The sequence below is a fragment of the Giraffa tippelskirchi genome, chromosome 7 (assembly GCF_054371585.1).
Source record: "Giraffa tippelskirchi isolate mGirTip1 chromosome 7, T2T-mGirTip1v1.2.pri, whole genome shotgun sequence".
Taxonomy (NCBI): Eukaryota; Metazoa; Chordata; class Mammalia; order Artiodactyla; family Giraffidae; genus Giraffa; species Giraffa tippelskirchi.
The window spans coordinates 76,305,259-76,327,192 of record NC_137281.1 but is presented as its reverse complement, the minus strand read 5'-3'; the positions used below and the strand labels follow the sequence as shown (position 1 = coordinate 76,327,192).

The 21,934-nt window shown below is 36.5% G+C and overlaps 1 protein-coding gene across 12 annotated transcripts in view; it reads right to left on the bottom strand.

The window, feature by feature from the left end:
- Positions 1-21,934, bottom strand: part of SCAMP1 (secretory carrier membrane protein 1) — a 150,007-nt gene that overhangs the window by 42,657 nt on the left and 85,416 nt on the right. For all 12 annotated transcript variants that reach the window (XM_081505982.1, XM_081505971.1, XM_081505976.1 and 9 more), the window contains 2 exons: positions 9,260-9,361; positions 6,691-6,808 (listed from right to left, as the gene is read on the bottom strand). In XM_081505982.1, the coding sequence (XP_081362108.1) occupies positions 6,691-6,808; positions 9,260-9,361 (220 nt within the window). The remainder of the gene's footprint in view (positions 1-6,690; positions 6,809-9,259; positions 9,362-21,934) is intronic.

Below are 21,934 nucleotides of genomic sequence, written 5' to 3'. Positions count from 1 at the left end.
TGGCATCCAGAACCATCACTTTGTGGCAAATAGATGGGGGAAAAAGTGGAAGCAGTGACAGATTTTATTTTCTTGGACTCCAAAATCACTGCAGATGGTGACTGCTATGGCAAACCTAGACAGATTATTAGAAAGCAGAGACATCTCTTTGCTGACAAAGGTCCCTACAGTCAAAGCTATGGTTTTTCCAGTAGTCAGGTACAGATGTGAGTTGGACCATAAAGAAGGCTGGGCACCGCAGAATTGATGCTTTCAAACTGTGTTGCTGGAGAAGGCTCTTGAGAGTCCCTTGGCCTGCAAGGAGATCAAACCAGTCAAACCTAAAGGAAATCAACCCTGAATATTCATTGGAAGGACGGATGCTGAAGCTAAAGCTCTTAATACTTCAGCCACCTGATGCAGAGCTGACTCATTGAAAAAGACCCTGATGCTGGGAAAAACTGAAGGCAGAAGGAAAAGGAGGTGGCAGAGGATGAGATGGTTAGATAGCACCACTGACTCAATGGACATTAATTTAAGCATATCCCAGGAGAGAGTGGAGGACAGAGGAGCCTAGTGTGCTGCAGTCAACGGGGTCGCAAAGAGTTGGACACAACTTAGTAACTGAACGACAACAAACAACAGAAAATAAAAGAGTATGTGCAAAACAGACATTTTTGTATAGAAAAAAATTAAATGCTTAGCCCCCAACTAAAATAAATAAATTTATAAAAAAAAAAAAGTTAAAAAAAAAAACAACTTGGTTTTTAAAGAAATGAAATAACCTTTTCTAAAATTCTTCTGAAGTCCAAAAAGTCACTATTAACAACCATTTTATTAATATGTATGAGGTATATTAACAGTTGAAGAAATAATTATTCAAAACTAGGGCCCAAAGGAAATACAAATATATGTTTTATGTATTTATCTCTTCCGCACTAAGTTATTCTAGCTTTTATATCAATTAAAGTATAGGAAATTTTGTATTCCCTTAATATACAATCTCCTATGATTCATCCATTTGTTATTTGACCCATAACTAGTATTTAATTCTTTGAATAGTCTACTCTAAAAACATGAGCCTATAAAAAAACACTGCTTGGGAATAACCTAAAAGAAACTGTTCCCTTATCTATAAAGAGGTACAAGAGAGATATTCTTGCATTTCAATTATTTTATATTTAGATTAAAAGATGACACTACAGGGAAAACAAAGATACCATAGTGCTCGTACTTGGCACTTTAGACACCAGTGATTAGCTAACTCCAAATTATGTGCGACTTCAGAATGCCAACATAAGTTATCAAAATTGTATTCATTGTCAATGAAATGAAAATATACCACAGATCACGGTTCAGCTGGTGCTGGAGACACAGAATAGCCTAATAAAAAGAAACTAACACTTCTAGAGCCAAAACAGTGTGCATAGATAACTTTAAGAGGGCATTAACTGCTTATGAAAAGCCTGACCCCTAGTGGTTATAAACTATGGCCACATACCCGCTCAAAGGACTTTTTTCTTTTAAAAGATACAGTGTGGGGAATGCAGTCAATAATATACTGTCTTTGTATAATGACAGATGGTAGGTAGACTTCTCGTGATGATCATTTTGACACATACAGAAATACCAGATCACCATGCTGTGCACCAGGAGCGAACACAGTGCTGCAGGTCGATTATACTTCAAAACAGACTCACTCACAGGAAAAGATATCAGATCTGAGCTTACATGCGCAGGGGGAGGGGGGTTAGGGGAAGGGGAACTGGATGATTCAATCCCCCCTTCAAAAGGTACCGATTTCAAGTTATAACATATGTAAGTACTAGAGATGTAACGTACAACATGGCAAGTATAATGAGCAGAAAAGGAGTACGTCAAGGCTATATATTGTCACCCTGCTTGTTTAACTTATATGCAGAGTACATCATGAGAAACGCTGGGCTGGAAGAAGCTCAAGCTGGAATCAAGATTGCCGGGGGAAATATCAATAACTTCAGATATGCAGATGACACCACCCTTATGGCAGAAAGTGAAGAGGAACTAAAGAGCCTCTTGATGAAAGTGAAAGAGGAGAGTGAAAAAGTTGGCTTAAAGCTCAACATTCAGAAAAATAAGATCATGGCATCCAGTCCCATCACTTCATGGCAAATAGATGGGAAAACAGTGGAAACAGTGGCAGACTTTATTTTTTTGGGCTCCAAAATCACTGCGGATGGTGACTTCAGCCATTAAATTAAAAGACGGTTACTCCTTGGAAGGAAAGTTATGACCAACCTAGACAGCTTATTAAAAAGCAGAGACATTAATTTGTCAAGAAAGGTCCGTCTAGTCAAGGATATGGTTTTTCCAGTAGTCATGTATGGATATCAGAGTTGGACTCTAAAGAAAGCTGAGTGCCGAAGAATTGATGCTTTTGAACTATGGTGTTGGAGAAGACTCTTGAGAGTCCCTTGGACTGCAAGGAGATCCAACCAATCCATCCTAAAGGAGGTCAGTCCTGAGTGTTCATTGGAAGGACTGATGTTGAGGCTGAAACTCCAATATTTTGGCCACCTGATGCGAAGAGCTGACTCATTTGAAAAATCCCTGATGCTGGGAAAGATTGAGGGCAGGAGGAGAAGGGGATGACAGAGGATGAGATGGTTGGATGGCATCACCAACTCAATGGACATGGGTTTGGGTAAACTCCGGGAGTTGGTGATGGACAGGGAGGCCTGGCATGCTGCAGTTCATGGGGTTGCAGAGAGTCGGACACAACTGAGCGACTGAACTGAACTGTATATTATATATGAAAATTGTTAAGAGTAAATCTGAAGAGCTTTCATCACAAGGAAAAACCTTTGAAGATTTTTATTTTGTACCTATATAAGATGACGGATGTTTGCTATACTTATTAAATCATTTCACGATATATGTAAGTGTGCTGTACCACGCTTACATATATGCATATATATGTATATGTAAGTATACAAACCATTATGCTGTACACCTTAAACTTACATAGAGCTGTATGTCATTTATATCTCAATGAAACTGAAAGGGAAGGAAAAAACCACAAGTTTTGAGCAAGCATGGAAAATAAAAGAAAAAGAAAAATCAGGTGTTTTCATTGGATCTCAACTGCTATCAAATTAAGAGAAATTCTTGCCATTACAAATAAGAAATCTGGCTCAAACTATATTTTAACATATATTATCTCCATTTATTATACTTCATAAAATCATCTCATTTAAATTCCTTATTTCACAAAGAATATGAAACTGCAACTAGGTCTTTGAAAGAGCACTTGTAAGTCTTCGATTGACAGAGTAGCCCAGAGGTCAAGTATGCCATGCACAAAACTGAGACAAACGAATGTATATGATGGACTGAAAGAAACCGAGCAGTACATTTCAAATGGAGCAGGAAGTCTAGATCCAGCGGAGGCGTGAAAGGCCACCACCAGCCCTACTACCACAACCACCACAATCTCGTTTCCCAGCATGAGGTTCACTTTCAAAAATCTTCAGGGTGCTGGGTTTGTTTGGGATGATTTTTTTTATAGATTAATATAGTAACTATACAAAAAAGTGGACTGAAGGAAGTGGGGTACAAGTTATTTGTAAAAACAATTTCTGGGTTAGCTGAGGTTGGAAATGGAAAGGAAGAGAAAGAGGGAGCAGACACTAAGACAGTTTCTAAGAAAGTAACTAAAAAAGTCATGGAAGCACTGACAAAGCACTGACATAAGTGTTAAATGCAATCACATGAGAAAGTACTCAGAATCACTCGTTCATAATTGGTACTTAATAAATTTTCTTTTTAAAACACTGCTTCATTGAGATAAATTCTGCATACAATTTAGTCTTGTAAAGTATACCATTCAATGGTTTTTAGTATATTCAGTGTTGTAAATATATGTGTGTATACATACAATCTAATTTTAGAACATTTTCATCACCTCCAAAAAAGAAATTCTATAACCGTTTGAGGGACAGGGAAGCCTCGCATGCTGCAGTTCATGGGGTCGCAAGGAGTCAGACACAACTTGGCGACTGAACAGTAACTATTTGCAGTCCACCCTCCAGCCCACCCTGAGACATTTCATATAAATGGAATCATGCAATACGTGGTACTAACAAATGTTTCTTTGAATATGAATCAGAACTTCTGGAAGGACTGCTAGTTCTGAAAAGAGGATGGGTTTATGGTGCATTACTCTGACACCAAGCAACCAGACCAGGTGAACAGTCACCTGAAGATGCCACTGAACGGCTGGGTAAAGTAGTGCCTTTCAACTCCAAGATCCAGTCCACTCAGGTGGGAAGAGACTGACATGGTGCGGACGGCTGAAATCCCCAAGGAAAGAAGACGGTGCAGCAAAGGCACAGGGAGCAGAGAACCGACTGCACCAAAGACAACTTCTGCTTATGAGCTGAACAAAGAAATGAAGGAGGAAGACTAGTCTCAGAGGCAGGAGAAGCAGGACATAATTAAGAAGGCTGAGGGAGAGGGGCCACCTGCAGCACAGAAGGCTTCAGAGTCCAAGGAGGAGGAAAATGGAATTAGTAACTTCAGAAAGCAGAGTTTCAATAGTTATGCATATGTATGTCTAAAAGGAAGTAAAAGATTTTAAGAGAGAAAAAATGTAAGAAAAATATGGACATGAAGAATATAGCCTAAGTTTCACAGTTTTGAGAAGGATTAAAGGCAAACATACAAGCCAAGTATTTCAAGAATGCAGTTTTCCCAAATATAAGGTACAGTTATTCCTATGCAATCCTTGTACATATTCTAAGTTACTAGACAGTAAATTAAAGGAAAAAAATGTTATTTTCATGTGAGACACATCAAAAAGTATCATTTTAAAACACAGGTGTTATTCACAAGGCTTCTATATCGTGTTGGAACATGTGGAATCTAGGAAAATGGTACAGATGAACCAATTTCCAGGGTGGGTATAGAGATGCAGACATAGAGAAGAGACATGTGGACACAGTGGGGAAAGGGGAGGGTGGGACAAATTGGGAAATTGGGACTGACATATATACACTACCACGTGCAAAACACATAGCTAGTGGGAAGCTGGTGTATAGTACAGGGAGCACAGCTTGGTGCTCTGTGATGACCTAGAGGGGTGGGAGGAAGGTCCAAGAGCGAGGGGATATATGTATACACAGAGCTGATTCACTTCACTGTACACCAGAAACTAACACAACATTGTAAAGCAATTATACACCAATAAAAAATAAAAATATATATTAACATATATCTAATGTATTAGATAATATAATACAGCAAGGAAATCAAACCAGTCAATCCTAAAGGAAATCAGTCCTGAATATTCATTGGAAGGACTAATGCTAAAGCTGAAACTCCAATACGTTGGCCATCTGATGTGAAGAAATGACTCATCGGGAAAGACCCTGATGCTGGGAAAGATTGAAGGCAGGAGGAGTAGGGGATGACAGAGGATGAGATGCTTGGATGGCATCACCAACTTGATGGACATGAGTTTGAGTAAGCTCCAGGAGTTGGTGACAGACAAGGAAGCCTGGTGAGCTGCAGTCCATGGGGTCGTAGAGTCGTACACGACTGAGCAACTGAACTGAACTGAATTACATATCTAAAACACAGTAAAACTTCATATAGAATAAAAACATTTATTTTTTTCCCCTACCCTATGTAATCATTTTTTAAGGCAATGAAAACAGCCACAGGAATTCTATAGGAGGAAACAGTCATCCTTCAGTATTTGTGGGGTATTGGTTCCATGACACCCCTTACCCTCACACCCAAGGGTACCAAAATCTGAGGATGTTCTCGAGTCCCCTTTACGAAGTGGGGCAGTATTTGCATATAACCTATGCACATCCTCCCTGTATGTATACTTGAAATTACCTCTAGATTACTTATACAAATCTAATACAATGTAAATAGTTATTAAACCAATTAGGTAGTATCTAAATAATTGCACCAATGTGGAACGAATTCAAGTTTTTCTTTTTGGAACTTTCTGGAATTTTTTTCTCTAATATTTTCAATTCACAATTACTCAAATTAGAGGATGTGGAACCTGTGGATATAGAGGGCCAACTGTATAGCTAATTGGGATTTTTACTAAAAACAAAATTCAATCTGTATTATAGCCTGAACCTGTTACCAGCTCACTTTATACTCTTAGATAAAATAATTTACTGTTTTCAAATTTTAAATACAAATAAAATGTATGCACTACACACAGAATGGTTACTTCTATTTATTAATTGAGCCACTATGCCATACTCAAAAAAAGAAATCAGAATATACAGAGATAACAAAGTTTTTAAAAATGAGGTTGATTCTTCAATCAATAAAAGAAGGCTTCAGTTAATAAAACTTTAAAATACTCCTTTTTACCGAAAGTTTAAAATGTGATGCAATTTTCTAAACTTTATCTATGCATAACCTTTTTTTTTTTGGCCTCGCCATTCAGCATACAGGATCTTCCTCAACCAGGAATTGAACCCATGCCCCCTGCACTGGGATCACAGAGTCCTAACCACTGGACCACCAGGGAAGCCCATTCTATACATAACTTTTAATTGTGAAAAGTAATCTTCAGAGAGCAAACTTGCATAAGAACAACAATAAAATGACCTGAGGTTACACTATATTAACAAGATGGGAAAATGAGAACTGGATATCAGGTTCACTAAAAAAAATTTACAGACATAAAATTTCACTTACCTTTTTAAACATAACTAGTGAGATGACTGCTGATGCTGTGAAAAGTGCTGCTATAATTATCATCATGATTCCAACAGGAATACTTTTGTTGAGACCAGTAAGGGATGAAATCCAACCACTATGAAATTTTTAAAAAGTATAATTAGGCAAGTAAGTTAACACACAATTTTAAAAACAATCACATAATAACTAACACACATTCAGCATTTATGAGCCAGGCAACATTTTAGTTCTTTGTATGCATTAACTCATTTAATTCTCACAACAACCCCCTATGATATATATTTAATCCCTATTTCACAGATGAGAAACTGAGTCACCAAGATTATTCAGTAACTTGCCCAAGATCACACAGCTAATAAAAACAGCATAGTCTGAATTCAAACCTAAGCACCAAGATCCAGAGCCTTAAATATGAACACAAGAATTTACGTTTATTAAGCCTATGAGTTCATTATTATTTTTTTAAAGTTTATCTTAAATTCTGTCTAATTATGTAAGAAACTATTTGAGAACCACATATTCAACAAAGAGCTAGTATCCAAAATATATAAAGAACCTTAAAAGTAAATCTTTAAAATTAAAAAAATTTCATTGATGATATAAAGATGGCAAACAAGCACAAAAAAAGGTAAAACATCATAAGACATTAGAGGAATAAATATTAAAACCACAGTGTGACATCACTACACAGCTATCAGAATGGCTTGAAAAAAAAAAAAATTAGTGACAACAGCAGAGTCTGGTGAAGACGTGGAGCTGAAGCACTCACACGCTGTTGCTGGAGCTGTGAATGGTGCAGCTACTCTGGTAAGCACTGTCTGGAGAAGAGTTTTTAAAAACACCAAACAGGGAACTCCCCGGCAGTCCAGTGGTTAGGATCTGCACTCTCACTGGTTCAATCCCTTGTTAGGGAATAGACCCAGGGGGAACAAAATCAATTTAAAATAAATAAATAAAAATAAAAAACATGCAACTTCCATATGAACCGGCGATTACACTCTTCTTCTTGGGTGCTTATCACAGAGAAGTGAAAATTTATGTTCACACAAAAACTTGTTCATGAATGTGTATAGCAGAACAGCCCCAAACTGGGAACAATCCAAGGTCCTTCGACTAGTGAATGGTTAAACAAACTGTGGTCTATCCATACCATATGCTGTTCAGCAATGAAAAGCAATAACTACTCATAGACACAACAACCTGGATGAATCTCCAGGGTATTATGCTTAGTGAAAAAAGCTAAAGGCTACATATTGTATGACTCCATTTATATAACATACTTGAGGGGATAAGCAGATCAGTGACTGCTAGGGTTAAGGAGGGAAGTGAGTGTGGCAATAAACAGCAGAATAAAGGATCTTTTGGTGATGGAAATACCCTCTGTCTTTACTGTATCAATGTCAAGATCTTGATTTTGATACTATACCATAGTTTTACAATATGTTACCACTGGGGGAAACTAAATAAAGGATACTTGGGGATCTCTCATTATTTCTTACGGAGTCTGTGACTCAACAATTATCTCAGAATAAAAAGCTTAATTTTTTAAAGTCTGCTGAATTACATGAGATCTTATAACAGGTCACCTTGTATGCACCCTCACTAGCAGATTCCTGTGCTATTTAGTCACCTCACATGCTTCTATGCTTAGTTCTAACACTTTTTCCTAAGTCTGTACTAAAAAGCAAAAGAAATTATTTTGGCTTCATTATAAATGAAAAAGTACTGTTAACATAAACAGTGTATTTTTTTAAATGAAACATTTAAAACATCTCCTTTCTGTCAAATGCTAAAGACTAAAACTTTTTAAATGATAATGAACGCTACTTTTTCCTAGAACTGATTTAAAATACACTAATATATCATAGGCATGTATATGTGCTCCTTAGATCTGCAAAGCTATCGACAGTTGTCTTTTAGTGTCTACTCTAATTCAGTAGTCACATACTACATTCAGGTCTTCAAATACACTCTAGTTACATGATCAGTTTAGTTTACATACATAGTGCAGCAAAGTTGCTGTGTATATGCTTTTAGCTTACAAAAATTCAACTGTATGCAACAGTTATAAGAGAGAGAGGGATGATTTTATAAATATGTATTCTTCTATGTACCATTTCACTCAAAGAACGTTTGCTCCAGAGTATCTGAAGAGAGATATAAAATCTATTACCTTCTAATCAGGGTCTAAATAGTCTCAGTGCCTGAGGGTCCCCCACTGAGTGAGCATTTTGCCATACTAAGAATGATTCTATTGTTTAAAGATAGATCCTTAACAAGCATGCAGTGACTCTACTTTTCAGACATGTGCATGTGTGTTTGCAGTTATGTGTCTAGGAAAATACATGTTTACATACCTAAAATAGCACTTTACACATAACAAGTACTCTTTTCTTAAATTCCTTCAAAGGTTAGTCCTTAGGAAATTTTTAATTGCCGTTTTTAATATTTGTTTACTTTTGCTAATCTGGTTTTTCTATGTCAAATATTTTTTAGGAATTCAAAAATTATATTACGATATTAGAAGAAGAGATTATAACTAGAGTAATTAAAGTAAATGACTTACCAGTTACCCCAATTATGAAATCCTGCAGCCTGGAGTACATGTACAGCAAACTGACAAATATAGACGAAAAAGAATACAAAGAATCTGAATGAACTGTCACTCCTATTTTTAAAAAGAAAGGGGAAAAGAGGGGGAGTAGGGTGAAAAAGAAAGGGAAAATGTCATCATTTTTTTCAGTACTTTTACATTCACATGTAGACTGACATACAAAATTAAAAAACATTTTTAAAAATATCAGTGGCAACTACCTGAACTGTCTATCCAAATGCTAGACAATGTTATTATTATTCTCACTGATTTCCAACTGCACCACAAAACATCTTGGCAAAAGAAAAATTATTTTGTTTTCCTTATTAAATAGCTTCACTGAATTATAATTAACATATAATATACTGCAAGTATTTAAAATATACAATTCTGTAAGGTTTGACTTAAGTATATAACCATGAACCTTTTCTAGTCAAAATAGTGAACATAGTCCAAAATTTTGTGTACCTGGTTCATTCCTCCCTCCTCACCCACTGCTGTCACAATAGTTACATATTTCAAGAGTTTTATTTAAATGGGATTGTACAGTATATATTTTTTCCTTCTCTGCCTGCTTTCATTCAGCACAGTTATTTTCCAATTCACTCATGTTGTTGCCATGTAACAAAAGTCCATCCCTCTTCACTGCTGAGTAGTATTCCATTGCATAGTATGCTACAGTTTATTCATTCATCTGTTGATGGACAGTTAGGTTGTTTATAGTTTCTCCTTCTACAAATAGAGCTGCCATGGACATTCATGTATATGTCCACATATGAACATCCATTTGTTTTTCTCCTGGTAAATAACTACCTAGAAGTGGAATGGCTAGAACCCATGTTAGATATAAGTTTAACTTTTTAAGAAACTGTAAAACTGTTTTCCAAAAGAGTTGTTCTACTTCATATTCTCAATGGCAGTATATGAGAATTCTAGTACCTCCACATCTCATTAAGACTTGACACAATTAATTCCTTAAATTTTAGCCATTCTAAGAGTTGTAGAGTGGTAATTCAATTTAAATGTGAGTTTTAGCTCAACCTAATAACTAATGTTGAGCACATTTTCATCATCCATATATCTCCTTTGGTGAACTATCAAAATATTTTTCCAAGGTTTTAATTTGCTTTTCCCCCTTACTGTTGAGTTTTGTGAGTTTGCATATGCTGCTGCTGCTGCTAAGTCACTTCAGTCGTGTCCAACTCTGTGCGACCCCAGGCAAGAATATTGGAGTGGGTTGCCACTTCCTTCTCCAATGGATGAAAGTGAAAAGTGAAAGTGAAGTCGCTCAGTCGTGTCTGACTCCTAGCGACCCCATGGACTGCAGCCTACTAGGCTCCTCCGTCCATGGGACTTTCCAGGCAAGAGTAGCGGAGTGGGCTGCCATTGCCTTCTCCCGAGTTTGAATATACATGTCTTTTTATCACATAAATGCTTTGCAGAATTTTCTCCCAGATTGTGGCTTATCTTTTTATTCTATTAAGAATGTCTTTTAAAGAACCAAGTTTTGGCTTTTTATGGACTCAAATTTATCAATTTGCCCTTTTATGAACCTTGATTTTATTGTTTTTACCTAAGAAATCTGTGCCAAAGACAAGACATAAAGATTTTTTTCTTGTTTTCTCAAGAAGTTTTCTATTTGTTGGTTTAACATTTAAGTTTATGTCCCTTTTTTTAGTTAAGTTTTAAGATACAGTATGAGTGATGGATTAAAGTTCTTTTTTTGTACATATAAATGCAATTATTCCAACATCATGTCTTAAAAAGACTATTCTTTCTGCACTACATTACCTTTGTACCTTTCTAAAAAAAAAAATCACTTATCTATATATGGGTGGGTTTATTTCTGGACACTCTGTCTCACTGTTCTATTTGACAACCTTTATGTCAGTATCACACCATTATGATTGCTTAAGTTTTCTAGTATGTCTTCAAATTAGGTATGTTAATCTTCCAACTTTGCTGTCTTTTTTCAAAGTTGTTTTGGCTATTCTAGGCTATTATAGTTCTATATATCTTAGAATCACCTGGTTCATTTCTATAAAACAACCTAAAGGGATTTTTATAGGGATTGCATTGAGTCTATAGATCCATTTGGAGAGAATTCACACCATATAATAATGTTGAGTCTCCCAATCCATTAACAAGGTATATCTCTCCATTTATATTTTCTACATAGATGATTATGCAATCTGTGAATAAAGTCAGTTTTACTCCTTCCTTTCTAATTTGAGGCTTCTTACTTGGTTTTCTTACCTGTTTATACTGGTGAGAACCTCTACTACAAAGTTTAAAATAGATGGTGAGAATAAACATCTTTATATTGCTCTTGATCTTAAACAGAAAGCTTCTAGTCCTTCACCATTAAGTATGATGTTAAATGTTACAGTTTTTCATAGATGCCCCTTATCAAGTTGAGAAAGTTACCTTTTATTCCAACTTTGAGTGTTTTTATCATGGAAGTGAAGGTTCTTGGATTTTGTCAAGTGTTTCTTTTGCATCAATTAAGATGATCATATGGTGTATTACAATAACTAATTTTCTAATCTTAAACCAATCTTGAATTCCTAGAATAAGCTACACTCACTTGATCATGATACAGTATCTTTAAACATACTGTTGAATTTGATTCTTTGGCAAGATTTTCAACTGTCCAAAGTTTACTCCATTTCTGCTCATCCCAGTGACTATTCCAACCCCAAAACGCATTTTTGGAAGTCTTCATTAGGGACGATTTGCCCTTTCTGCTTCATTTATTTAATAATCATTTGTTTATATTAATATGAGCATGGCTCATACATATATATGTTCCTTTTTCTTATTAATGTTTTTGCTTTATTACCCGTGTACCAAGAAACCAGAGTATCAGAATGGTTAAAATGATATATGTAACATATACTCTGAAGAGAGATCCATAAATAGAATAATGTCTAAAGGCATCACAACAGCTATTTCAGTTACCTAACAGGGATCTTTCTAGTTAGTTTCAAACTCACAGATAAATTCTAGAAGCTGAATCTACCTAATAAAACCTCTAAGAAATCTTTTACAAGGTACAGAATATGTTTTAAAAAGTAAGCTGTCTTACAGCCTCTTCAATAGGTGGTGCTGGGAAAACTGGACAGCTACATCTGAAAGAATGAAATGAGAGCACTTCCTATCATACACAAAAATAAACTCAAACTGGATTAAAGACTTAAATGTAAGGCCAGAAACTATAAAGTTCTCTTAGAGGAAAATAAAGGAAGCACACTCTTCGACATGCATCACAACAAGATCCTCTTTGAAATAAAAATAAACAAATGGGACTTAATTAAGCCAAAAAGTTACACAGCAAACTATAAACAAGATTAAAAGACAACCCTCAGAGTGGGAGAAAATAATAGCAAACAAAACAACTGACAAAGGATTAATCTCCAGAATATATAAGCAGCTCACACAGATCACATCAGGAAAACAAACAGCCCGATCAAAAAATGGGCAGAAGACCTAAACAGACATTTCTCCAAAGAAGACATACAGATGGCTAAAAAGCACACGAAAAGATGTTCAACATCGTCCAGTGTTAGAGAAATGCAAATCAAAACTACACTGAAGAATCACCTCACGCCAGTCAAAATGGCCATCATCAAAAAATCTACAAACAATAAATGCTGGAGAGGGTGTGGAGAAAAGGGAACCCTCTTGCACCACTGGCGGGAATGTAAATTGATACAACCACTATGGAGGGCAGCAGTATGGAGATTCCTTAAAAAACCAGGAATAAAACTACCATATGATGCAACAATTCTACTACTGGGCATATACCCTGAGAAAACCATTAACTGAAAAGACATATGTATCCCAATGTAAAATGCAGCACTATTTACAACAGCAAAGACACAGAAGCAACCTGATGTCCACTGACAAATGAATGGATAAAGAAGCTGTGGCATATTTATACAATGGAACATTACTCAGCCACAAAAGGAATGCATCTGAGTCAGTTCTAATGAGGTGGATGAACCTAGTGCCTATCATACAGAGTGAAGTCAGAAAAACAAGTATCATATTTTAATGCATATATATATGAAATCCAGAAAGATGGTACTGATGAACCTATTCACAGGGCAGCAATGGAGACACAGACATAGAGAAAAGACTTGTGGACACAGGAGGGGGAAGGAGAGGGTGGGACAAATGGAGAGAGTAACACAGAAACATATACACTACCATACAAAAAATAGATAGCCAGTGAGAATTTGCTGTTATGATGCAGGAGCTCAAACCTGGTACTCTGTGACAACTTAGAGGGGTGTGGGACAGGGTGGGAGGAGGGAAGGAGGTTTAAGAGGGAGGGGACATATGTATACCTGTGGCTGATTCATGTTGATGTGTGGCAGAAACCAACACAATACTGTAAAGCAATTATCCTTCAATTAAAAATAATTTTTTAAAAATACAAAAATTAAGCTTTCCTAATAAAAGGAAAGTATTTCTAAAATACTGCTCTCAAATAGTAATGAAGGAATGTAAGGATTGGTTCACCTTCCTCCTTTATATGTATAGCTGTTGTTGTTGCTGTTTAGTCACTAAGTCCTGTCCAACTCTTTTTGCGACCCCATGAACTGTAGCCTGCCAGGCTTCTCTGTTCATGGGATTTCCCAAGCAAGCAAGAATAGTGGAGTGGGTTGCATTTCCTCCTCCAGGGGATATTACTGACCAAGGGATTGAACCTGCGTCTCCTGCACTAGCAGGTGGATTCTTCACCACTGAGCCACCAGGGAAACTCCCATGTGTATAGTTAGTTCATATAAAAGCACAGCTATGAAATGAATTTTACTGTCTTCTTGTCCAGAAAGAAAAAAGTTGATCAAATGAGGCAGAAAAGTCTGCAGAGAAATATGTTTAGCCTCCTTAAATAGTATAAGTAGAAAGATGCACGGCTAGTATACTAAATTGATGAAGCAGAAACCTCAGAGTCTCTCGTTTTTTCTACTTTTACTATTTAAGGAAGCTAAACATATTTTTTAATAGACATTGTTTGCTTCATTTGATCAACCCATCTTTCTGTTTCTGGACAATAATACAGTAAAATTAATCTCATATACACTTACCACACTAATATAAATAATTATTTTTAAAACACTTTCTCTAAGCTATAAATTCCACATGCCAGCTCTTACTGAACTATCTGGACTTTAACTTCCAAAAGTGCACAAATCTTCCTCTATCTAATCTATCCAAATTATTACAAATGTAAAATCAGTCAAATTCCAATTTTCAAACAGTTGCTCTGTTTTTAACTATTCAAAGAGTTATTTAAAATATACTTCCTCACTTCAAAACAATATAAAAAAGTGAATCTGACTTCCCTGTGAAAACAATTTTACAATACCAGTTGTAATTCCCTGCCAAAAGCCTAAAATTTATTAAAGACTTGTATGCAAAAATACTGAGGTAGTTAAAGAGCAGAAGGCACATTAAGTATATATATTTTCCCATACACTAAATAGTAGAACATTCTGTAAAGTGTAAACTTAAATGATATAATCATCACATGAATTTCAAGTTCATCCGAACTGCTTTAAAAGCCAGGTAAAGCTGGCTCTTACAGGCCAGATAACCACCTCTGCCGCTCCACTCCCCGACTCCTCTGGCCACCACACGTGGAAGGCTCTACCAGAGCCAGAGTCAGTAAGGGGCCAGGAGATCCACTTTCACCACTATTATTCAACATAGTTTTGGAAGTCCTAGCTACAGCAATCAGAAAAGAAAAGAAATAAAAGGAATCCAGATCAGAAAAGAAGCAGTAAAGCTCTCACTGTTTGCAGATGAAATGATACTATACAGACAACCCTAAAGATATTATCAGAAAATTACTAAAGCTAATCAGTGAATTTAGCAAAATCACAGGATACAAAATCAATACACAGAAATGACTTGCATTCCTATATACTAACAATGAAAAAACAGAAAGAGAAATTAAGGAATCATCCCATTCACCACTGCAACAAAAAGATTGAAATATCTAGGAATAAACCTATCTAAAGAGACAAAAGAACTGTATACAGAAAATTATAAGACACTGATGAAAGAAATCAAACATGACATAAGCAGATACAGATATATACCATGTTCCTGGGTAGGAAGAATCGAAATTGTGAAAATGACTATACTACCAAATGCAATCTACAGATCAACGCAATCCCTATGAAATTACCAATGGTATTTTTTCATAGAACTAGAACAAAAAATTTCACAATTCATATGGAAACACAAAAGACCCCGAATAACCAAAGCAGTCTTAAGAAAAAAAGAATGGAGCTGGAGGAATCAACCTTCCTGACTTCAGATTATACTACAAAGCTACAGTCAAGACAGTATGGTACTGGCACAAAAACAGAAATATAGACCAATGGAACAAGACAGAAAGCCCAGAAATAAACCCATGCACCTATGGGTACCTTATTTTTGACAAAGGAGGCAAGAATATACAATGGGGAAAAGAGAGCCTCTTCAATAAGTGGTGCTGGTAAACCGGACAGTTACATGTGAAAGAATGAAATTAGAACGCTTTCTAACACCATATACAAAGATAAACTCAAAATGGATTAAAGACCTAAATATAAGACCAGGAACTATAAAACTCTTAGAGGAAAACATAAGCAGAACACTTGATGACATAAATCAAAGCAAGATCCTCTATGACCCACCTCCTAGAGTAATGGAAATACAAACAGAAGTAAATAAATGGGACCTAGTTAAACTTAAAAGCTTTTTCACAGCAAAGGAACCTATAAACAAGGTGAAAAGACAACCCTCAGAACGGGAGAACATAATAGCAAATGAAACAACTGACAAAGGATTAATCTCCAGAATATATAAGCAGCTTGTACAGCTCAACATCAGGAAAACAAATAGCTCAGTCAAAAAATGGGCAGAAGACCTAAACAGACATTTCTGTGAAGAAGATACACAGATGGCTAACAAACACATGAAAAGATACTCAACATCGCTCATTATTAGAGAAATGCAAATCAAAACTACCATGAGATATCACCTCACACAGGTCAGAATGGCCATCATCAAAAAATCTACAAACAATAAATGCTGGAGAGGGTGTGGAGAAAAGGGAACACTCTTGCGCTGTTGGTGGGGATGCAAATTGATATAACCACTATGGAGGGCAGCAGTATGGAGATTCCTTAAAAAACTAGGAATAAAACCACCATATGAGTCAGCAATCCCACTTCTAGACATATACCCTGAGGAAACCAAAACTGAAAAAGACAAGTACACCAAAGGTCATCACAGCACTATTTACAACAGCTAGAACATGGAAGCAACCTAGATGTCCATTGACAGATGAATGGATAAAGAAGTTGTGGTACATATACACAATGGAATATTACTCAGCCATAAAAAGGAATGCATTTGAGTCAGTTCTAATGAGGTGGATGAATCTAGAGCCTCTTATACAGAGTGAAGTAAGTCAGAAAGAGAAAGATAAATATCATATACTAATGCATAAATATGGAATCTAGAAAGATAGTACTGATGAACTTATCCGCAAGGCAGCAATGGAGAAACAGTCATAGAGAACAGACTTATGGGCACGGGGAGAGGGGAGGAAAGGGTGAGATGTATGGAGACAGTAACATGGAAACTTACATTACTATATGTAAAATAGACAGCCAATGGGAATTTGCTGTATGTCTCAGGAAACTCAAACAGGAGGAAACTCAAACAGGAGCTCTGTACCAACCAACAGGGGTGGGATGGGGAGGGAGATGACAGGGAGGTTCAAAAGGGAGGGGACATATGTACACCTATGGCTGATTCATGTTGAAGTTTGACAGAAAACAAAAGCAATTATCCTTCAATTAAAAAATAAATAAATTATAAAAATAATAAAAAACTTTGAAAAAGGCCCGGGAGGAAAAAACACCATTGCAGGTGTACATGATGTGTGACAGCACTGCTGGATCATAGAGAAAGCAAGAGAATTCCAGAAAAACATCTACCTCTGTTTCACTGACAGCGCTAAAGCCTTTGATTGTGTGGATCATAAACTGAAAAACTCTTAAAGAGATGGGAATACAAGACCATCCTACCTGTCTCCTGAGAAACCTGTATGCAGGTCAAGACGCAACAGATAGAACTTTGTATAGGAAAACTGACTGGTTCAGGATTGAGAAAGGAGTATGACAAGGCTGTTTATTGTCATCCTGTTTATTTAACTTATATGCAGAGCACATCATGCAAAATGCCAGGGTGGATGAATTACAAGCTGGAATCAATATTGCTGGGAGAAATATCAGATATGCAGATGATATCACTCTAACAGCAGAAAGCTAAGAAGAACTAAAGAGCCTCTTGATGAGGGTGAAGGAGGAGAGTAAAAAAGCCAGCTTAAAACTCAATATTAAAAAAACTAAGATCATGGCATCCAGCCCCATCACTCCATGGAAAATAGAAGGGGAAAAGGTGGAAGCAGTGACAGATTTCCTCTTCTTTGGCTCTAAAAGCACTACAGATGGTGACTGCAGCCATGAAATTAGAAGACAACTACTTCTTGACAGGGAAGCTGACAAACCTAGACAGTGTGTTAAAAAGCAAAGACTCACTTTGCTGACAAAGGTCCATTTAGTCAAGGCTATGGTCTTTCCAGTAGTCGTGTAGGGATGTGAGAGTTGGACTATAAAGAAAGCTGAGCACTGAAGAACTGATGCTCTTGAACTGTCGTGTTGGAAAAGACTCTTGAGAGTCCCTTGGACTGCAAGGAGATCCAACCAGTCCATCCTAAAGGAGATCAGTCCTGGGTGTTCACTGGAAGGACCGACTGATGCTGAAGCTGAAACTCCAACACTTTGGCCACCTGATGCATAGAACTGACTCATCTGAAAAGATCCTGATGCTGGGAAAGATAGAAGGCAGGAGAAGGGGATGACAGAGGATCAGATGGCTGGATGGCATCACCGACTCAATGGACATGAGTTCTGAGTAAACTCTGGGAGTTGGCGGTGGAAAGGGAGGCCTGGCATGCTGCAGTCCATGGAGTGGCAAACAGTCGGACATGACTGAGTGACTGAACTGAACTGAATGGTCTTTCCAGTAGTCATGTATGGTTGTAAGAGCTAGACCATAAAGAAGGCTGAGCACCAAAGAACTGATGCTCTCGAACTGTGGTGCTGGAGAAGACTCTTGAGAGTCCCTTGGACAGCAAGGAGATAAAACCAGTCAGTCCTAAAGGATATCAACCCTGAATATTCATTGGAACGACTGATCCTGAAGCTGAAGCTCCAGTACTTTGGCTACCTGATGCAAAAGCTGACTTATTGAAAAGACCCTGATGCTGGGTAAAATTGAAGGCAGAAGGAAAAGAGGGTGACAGAGGATGAGATGGTTGGATGGCATCACTGATTCAAAGGACATACTGCTGCTGCTGCTGCTGCTAAGTCACATCAGTCGTGTCCGACTCTGTGCGACCCCATAGATGGCAGCCTACCAGGCTCCGCCATCCCTGGGATTCTCCAGGCAAGAACACTGGAGTGGGTTGCCATTTCCTTCTCCAATGCATGAATGTGAAAAGTGAAAGTGAAGTTGCTCAGTCGTGTCCGACTCTTCACGACCCCAAGGACTGCAGCCTACCAGGCTCCTCCGTCCATGGGATTCTCCAGGCAAAAGTACTGGAGTGGGTTGCCATTGCCTTCTCCATCAAAGGACATGAACCTGGGCAAACTCCTAGAGATGGTGAGGGACAGGGAAGCCTGGCATGCTGAGGAGTCCATGGGGTCAAGAAGAGTGGGATACAACTTGGCGACTGAACAACAACAACATCCAAAATGAAAGGTGATGGGACTTGTTCACAGAAAGAGGTTAAGAAGCAGACTGTTTAAAACAACCCAGCTTGTACACAGCCATTTTAAGCCAAAGAACAAGTAGAACCATAGTTAGAAAAACACGATCAACTGATTTAAACTAAGTAGTTTTCAATTGTAACCGGCCTAAGTTTACAACAAAGTATTTGTGGTATTTTGAATATTTATTCATAATAAATCCAACTAAGTAACCCACTTTTTCATCAGACTAAATAACTAAATAATAGAAGCTTCCTACTGCTTGCCATCCTGGCTCTTCCACATCAAAGCCTATTGGAAAACAATCGCAAATAAGCCACTTGTTTTTGCTTAATATCTTCAAATAACACACTGCCAAGTATAGTACAACTTTCATAAAAAATTTTTCTCCCTAAATTATTAAAAATCTCAGCATACAGATTTATATGACCATTATACAGCTTATTTCACATTACATATCAATATCAGAGATATTAGTTACAACTACAATTTGGCAAAACAGGGAAGACAAAGTATTTCATTATTTTAAAAGGGAGAGCAATTCATTTAACTACAATAAATGGGTACAACTTAACTAAAGTACTAAACGTTTTACCTTTAGTAACTGAAGAGTAGTCATTAAGAGCATGTAGCTTTAGAGATAGGACTGAGTTTGAATCTAGACTCTCCCAGCTAAAATTATGTAACTTCAAGGAAACAGACCTAAATCTGATATTTTCTATTTGCAAAATAGGAATAACAATGGAATCTACTTTTATATGGATGAAATAATACCTGTAAAGGGCTAAGCAGGGAATGTACAGGCACATAGGAAACGATCAATAAATGTTAGTTGCTGGTACCTCTATTACACAATACTGCAGTGCAAACAGTTTTGCTCACAGATTCTACTTACAGAAGTGACATCTGGCTTCTGATAAAGTCTTGAAAATTTTTGGTACAGGTTGGTAACTTCATTACTACCAGAGTCAAGTAATACATGAAATTCCTGATGATGCAGATGATGTAAAGGCATTAGAATAAAAGAGAATCTAAGAAATACATCATTAATATAGACTGCCAATACGGATGCAAGACCCAAATGAAGGCAGTCCACTAAAAAAAAAAAGGTTACTATAAATATAAAAACATTCATAGGTTAAAAGTAAAGAAAAAAGATATAATATGCAAATATAAATTAAAAGAAAGCTGGAACAGTTGTAGTGATATCAGATAAAATAGATGACAAAAAAAGGATTATTACCTGGGATAATGAGGGACACTACATAATGATAAAGAATTCAAAGCACAAAGAAAACATATAAATATATACCTACTTAACAACACTGTCCAACTACACAAAGATAGAACTAAAACAGAGAAAAATCCATAATTAAAGTTGAAAATTTCAACATTCTGTCAATTCTCAGGAATTGACAAAACAAGCAGGCAAAATATCAGTATGAATACAGAAGATCTGAACAACTCTATCAACGTTTTGACCACACTGATATTTACAGAACATTTCACCCAATCAAAACAGAATATATATTCTTTCAAAGGCATACAGAAGGAGGTATTAGTTTCAGAGTTTTTAAATCCTTAACAATGCTATATTCTATATCGATTTTCATATCAGGCCTGCCTTCAATCTATTGTATGTTATTCTGGTTGAAAATTAAGATAATCAACTTCACACAGATATATAGTTAGAAAAGGGAGAACCTTAAACTCTCTGAAAGGAGAATACCAAGGGTCCTTTCATCACACTAGAAAAACTATTATAAAATAAACCATATAAAAATAAACAAGCCATTTTCCTTCTTATTCTCAACACTCAACTGGTACAGAACTTTGTAACAAATAGTAAGCTCTTAACTACTTCGGCTAAAAAACTATTCAAGAAATAAAAATTGCCAGTCAATATAGCTGACCTTTGAACAAAGGGTTAAAGGCACTGACCTCTAACCAATCTGCATATAACTTTACAGTCAGCCCTCTGTATCCAACTTTCCAATGAGCAGGTTCAACCAACTATGGACCAACTAGTACTACAGTAGTATTCATTGAATAAAATCCACATATAAGTGGACTCAAGCAGTTCAAACTCATGTTGTTCAAGGTGCAGCTATAATCTAAAATTAATTAGGCCACTGAATGGAGATCACTGAGTTATCCAGACTTCTGCAAATTAAATAATAATGTAAACATAATACAGTAGAAAGGAGCACAGGAACCCTAAATTTCCAGTCCAAAGGCCTGGGTGAAAATCTCAGCAACTCATGATCCACTGGAGAGATTATAAATATTAAACAATATGAAGTACTGAACAAGACTTGTAGACTATAAAGCACTATATATTCATATACACATGTAAGAAACTAAACAGCATGTCCTTCTTGCAGGTATAGAAAGAATATTATCTTCCCTTGGGATTAATGTAATTTGAGACTTCACTTTGGAATCAAGAAAGAAAAATTCTCTTTTTCTGGTTATACAAACAGGATGAAAAAGTCAATTACAAAAGGCAGTATTTTAACCTACATTAAACTCACTTGGAAGACTATTTAAACAACATGAAAATGGACCAATATCAATTCCAGAGCTCTGAATATGTTTTTATACTTAAAATTAAATATCAAGTATCTTTCTATAGAAAAAATTAAATTGACTTCCTGGCTCATATGCTAATATAACATTTTTCAGGATGCTAAAATGATTTTATATTTCAATTATATTTAATTTCTAATTTCAATTAGCGAAATATTCTAACATAAAAGGTATGAAATCACCAACGATATTATGTTATAAAGGAATAGGACCAAAA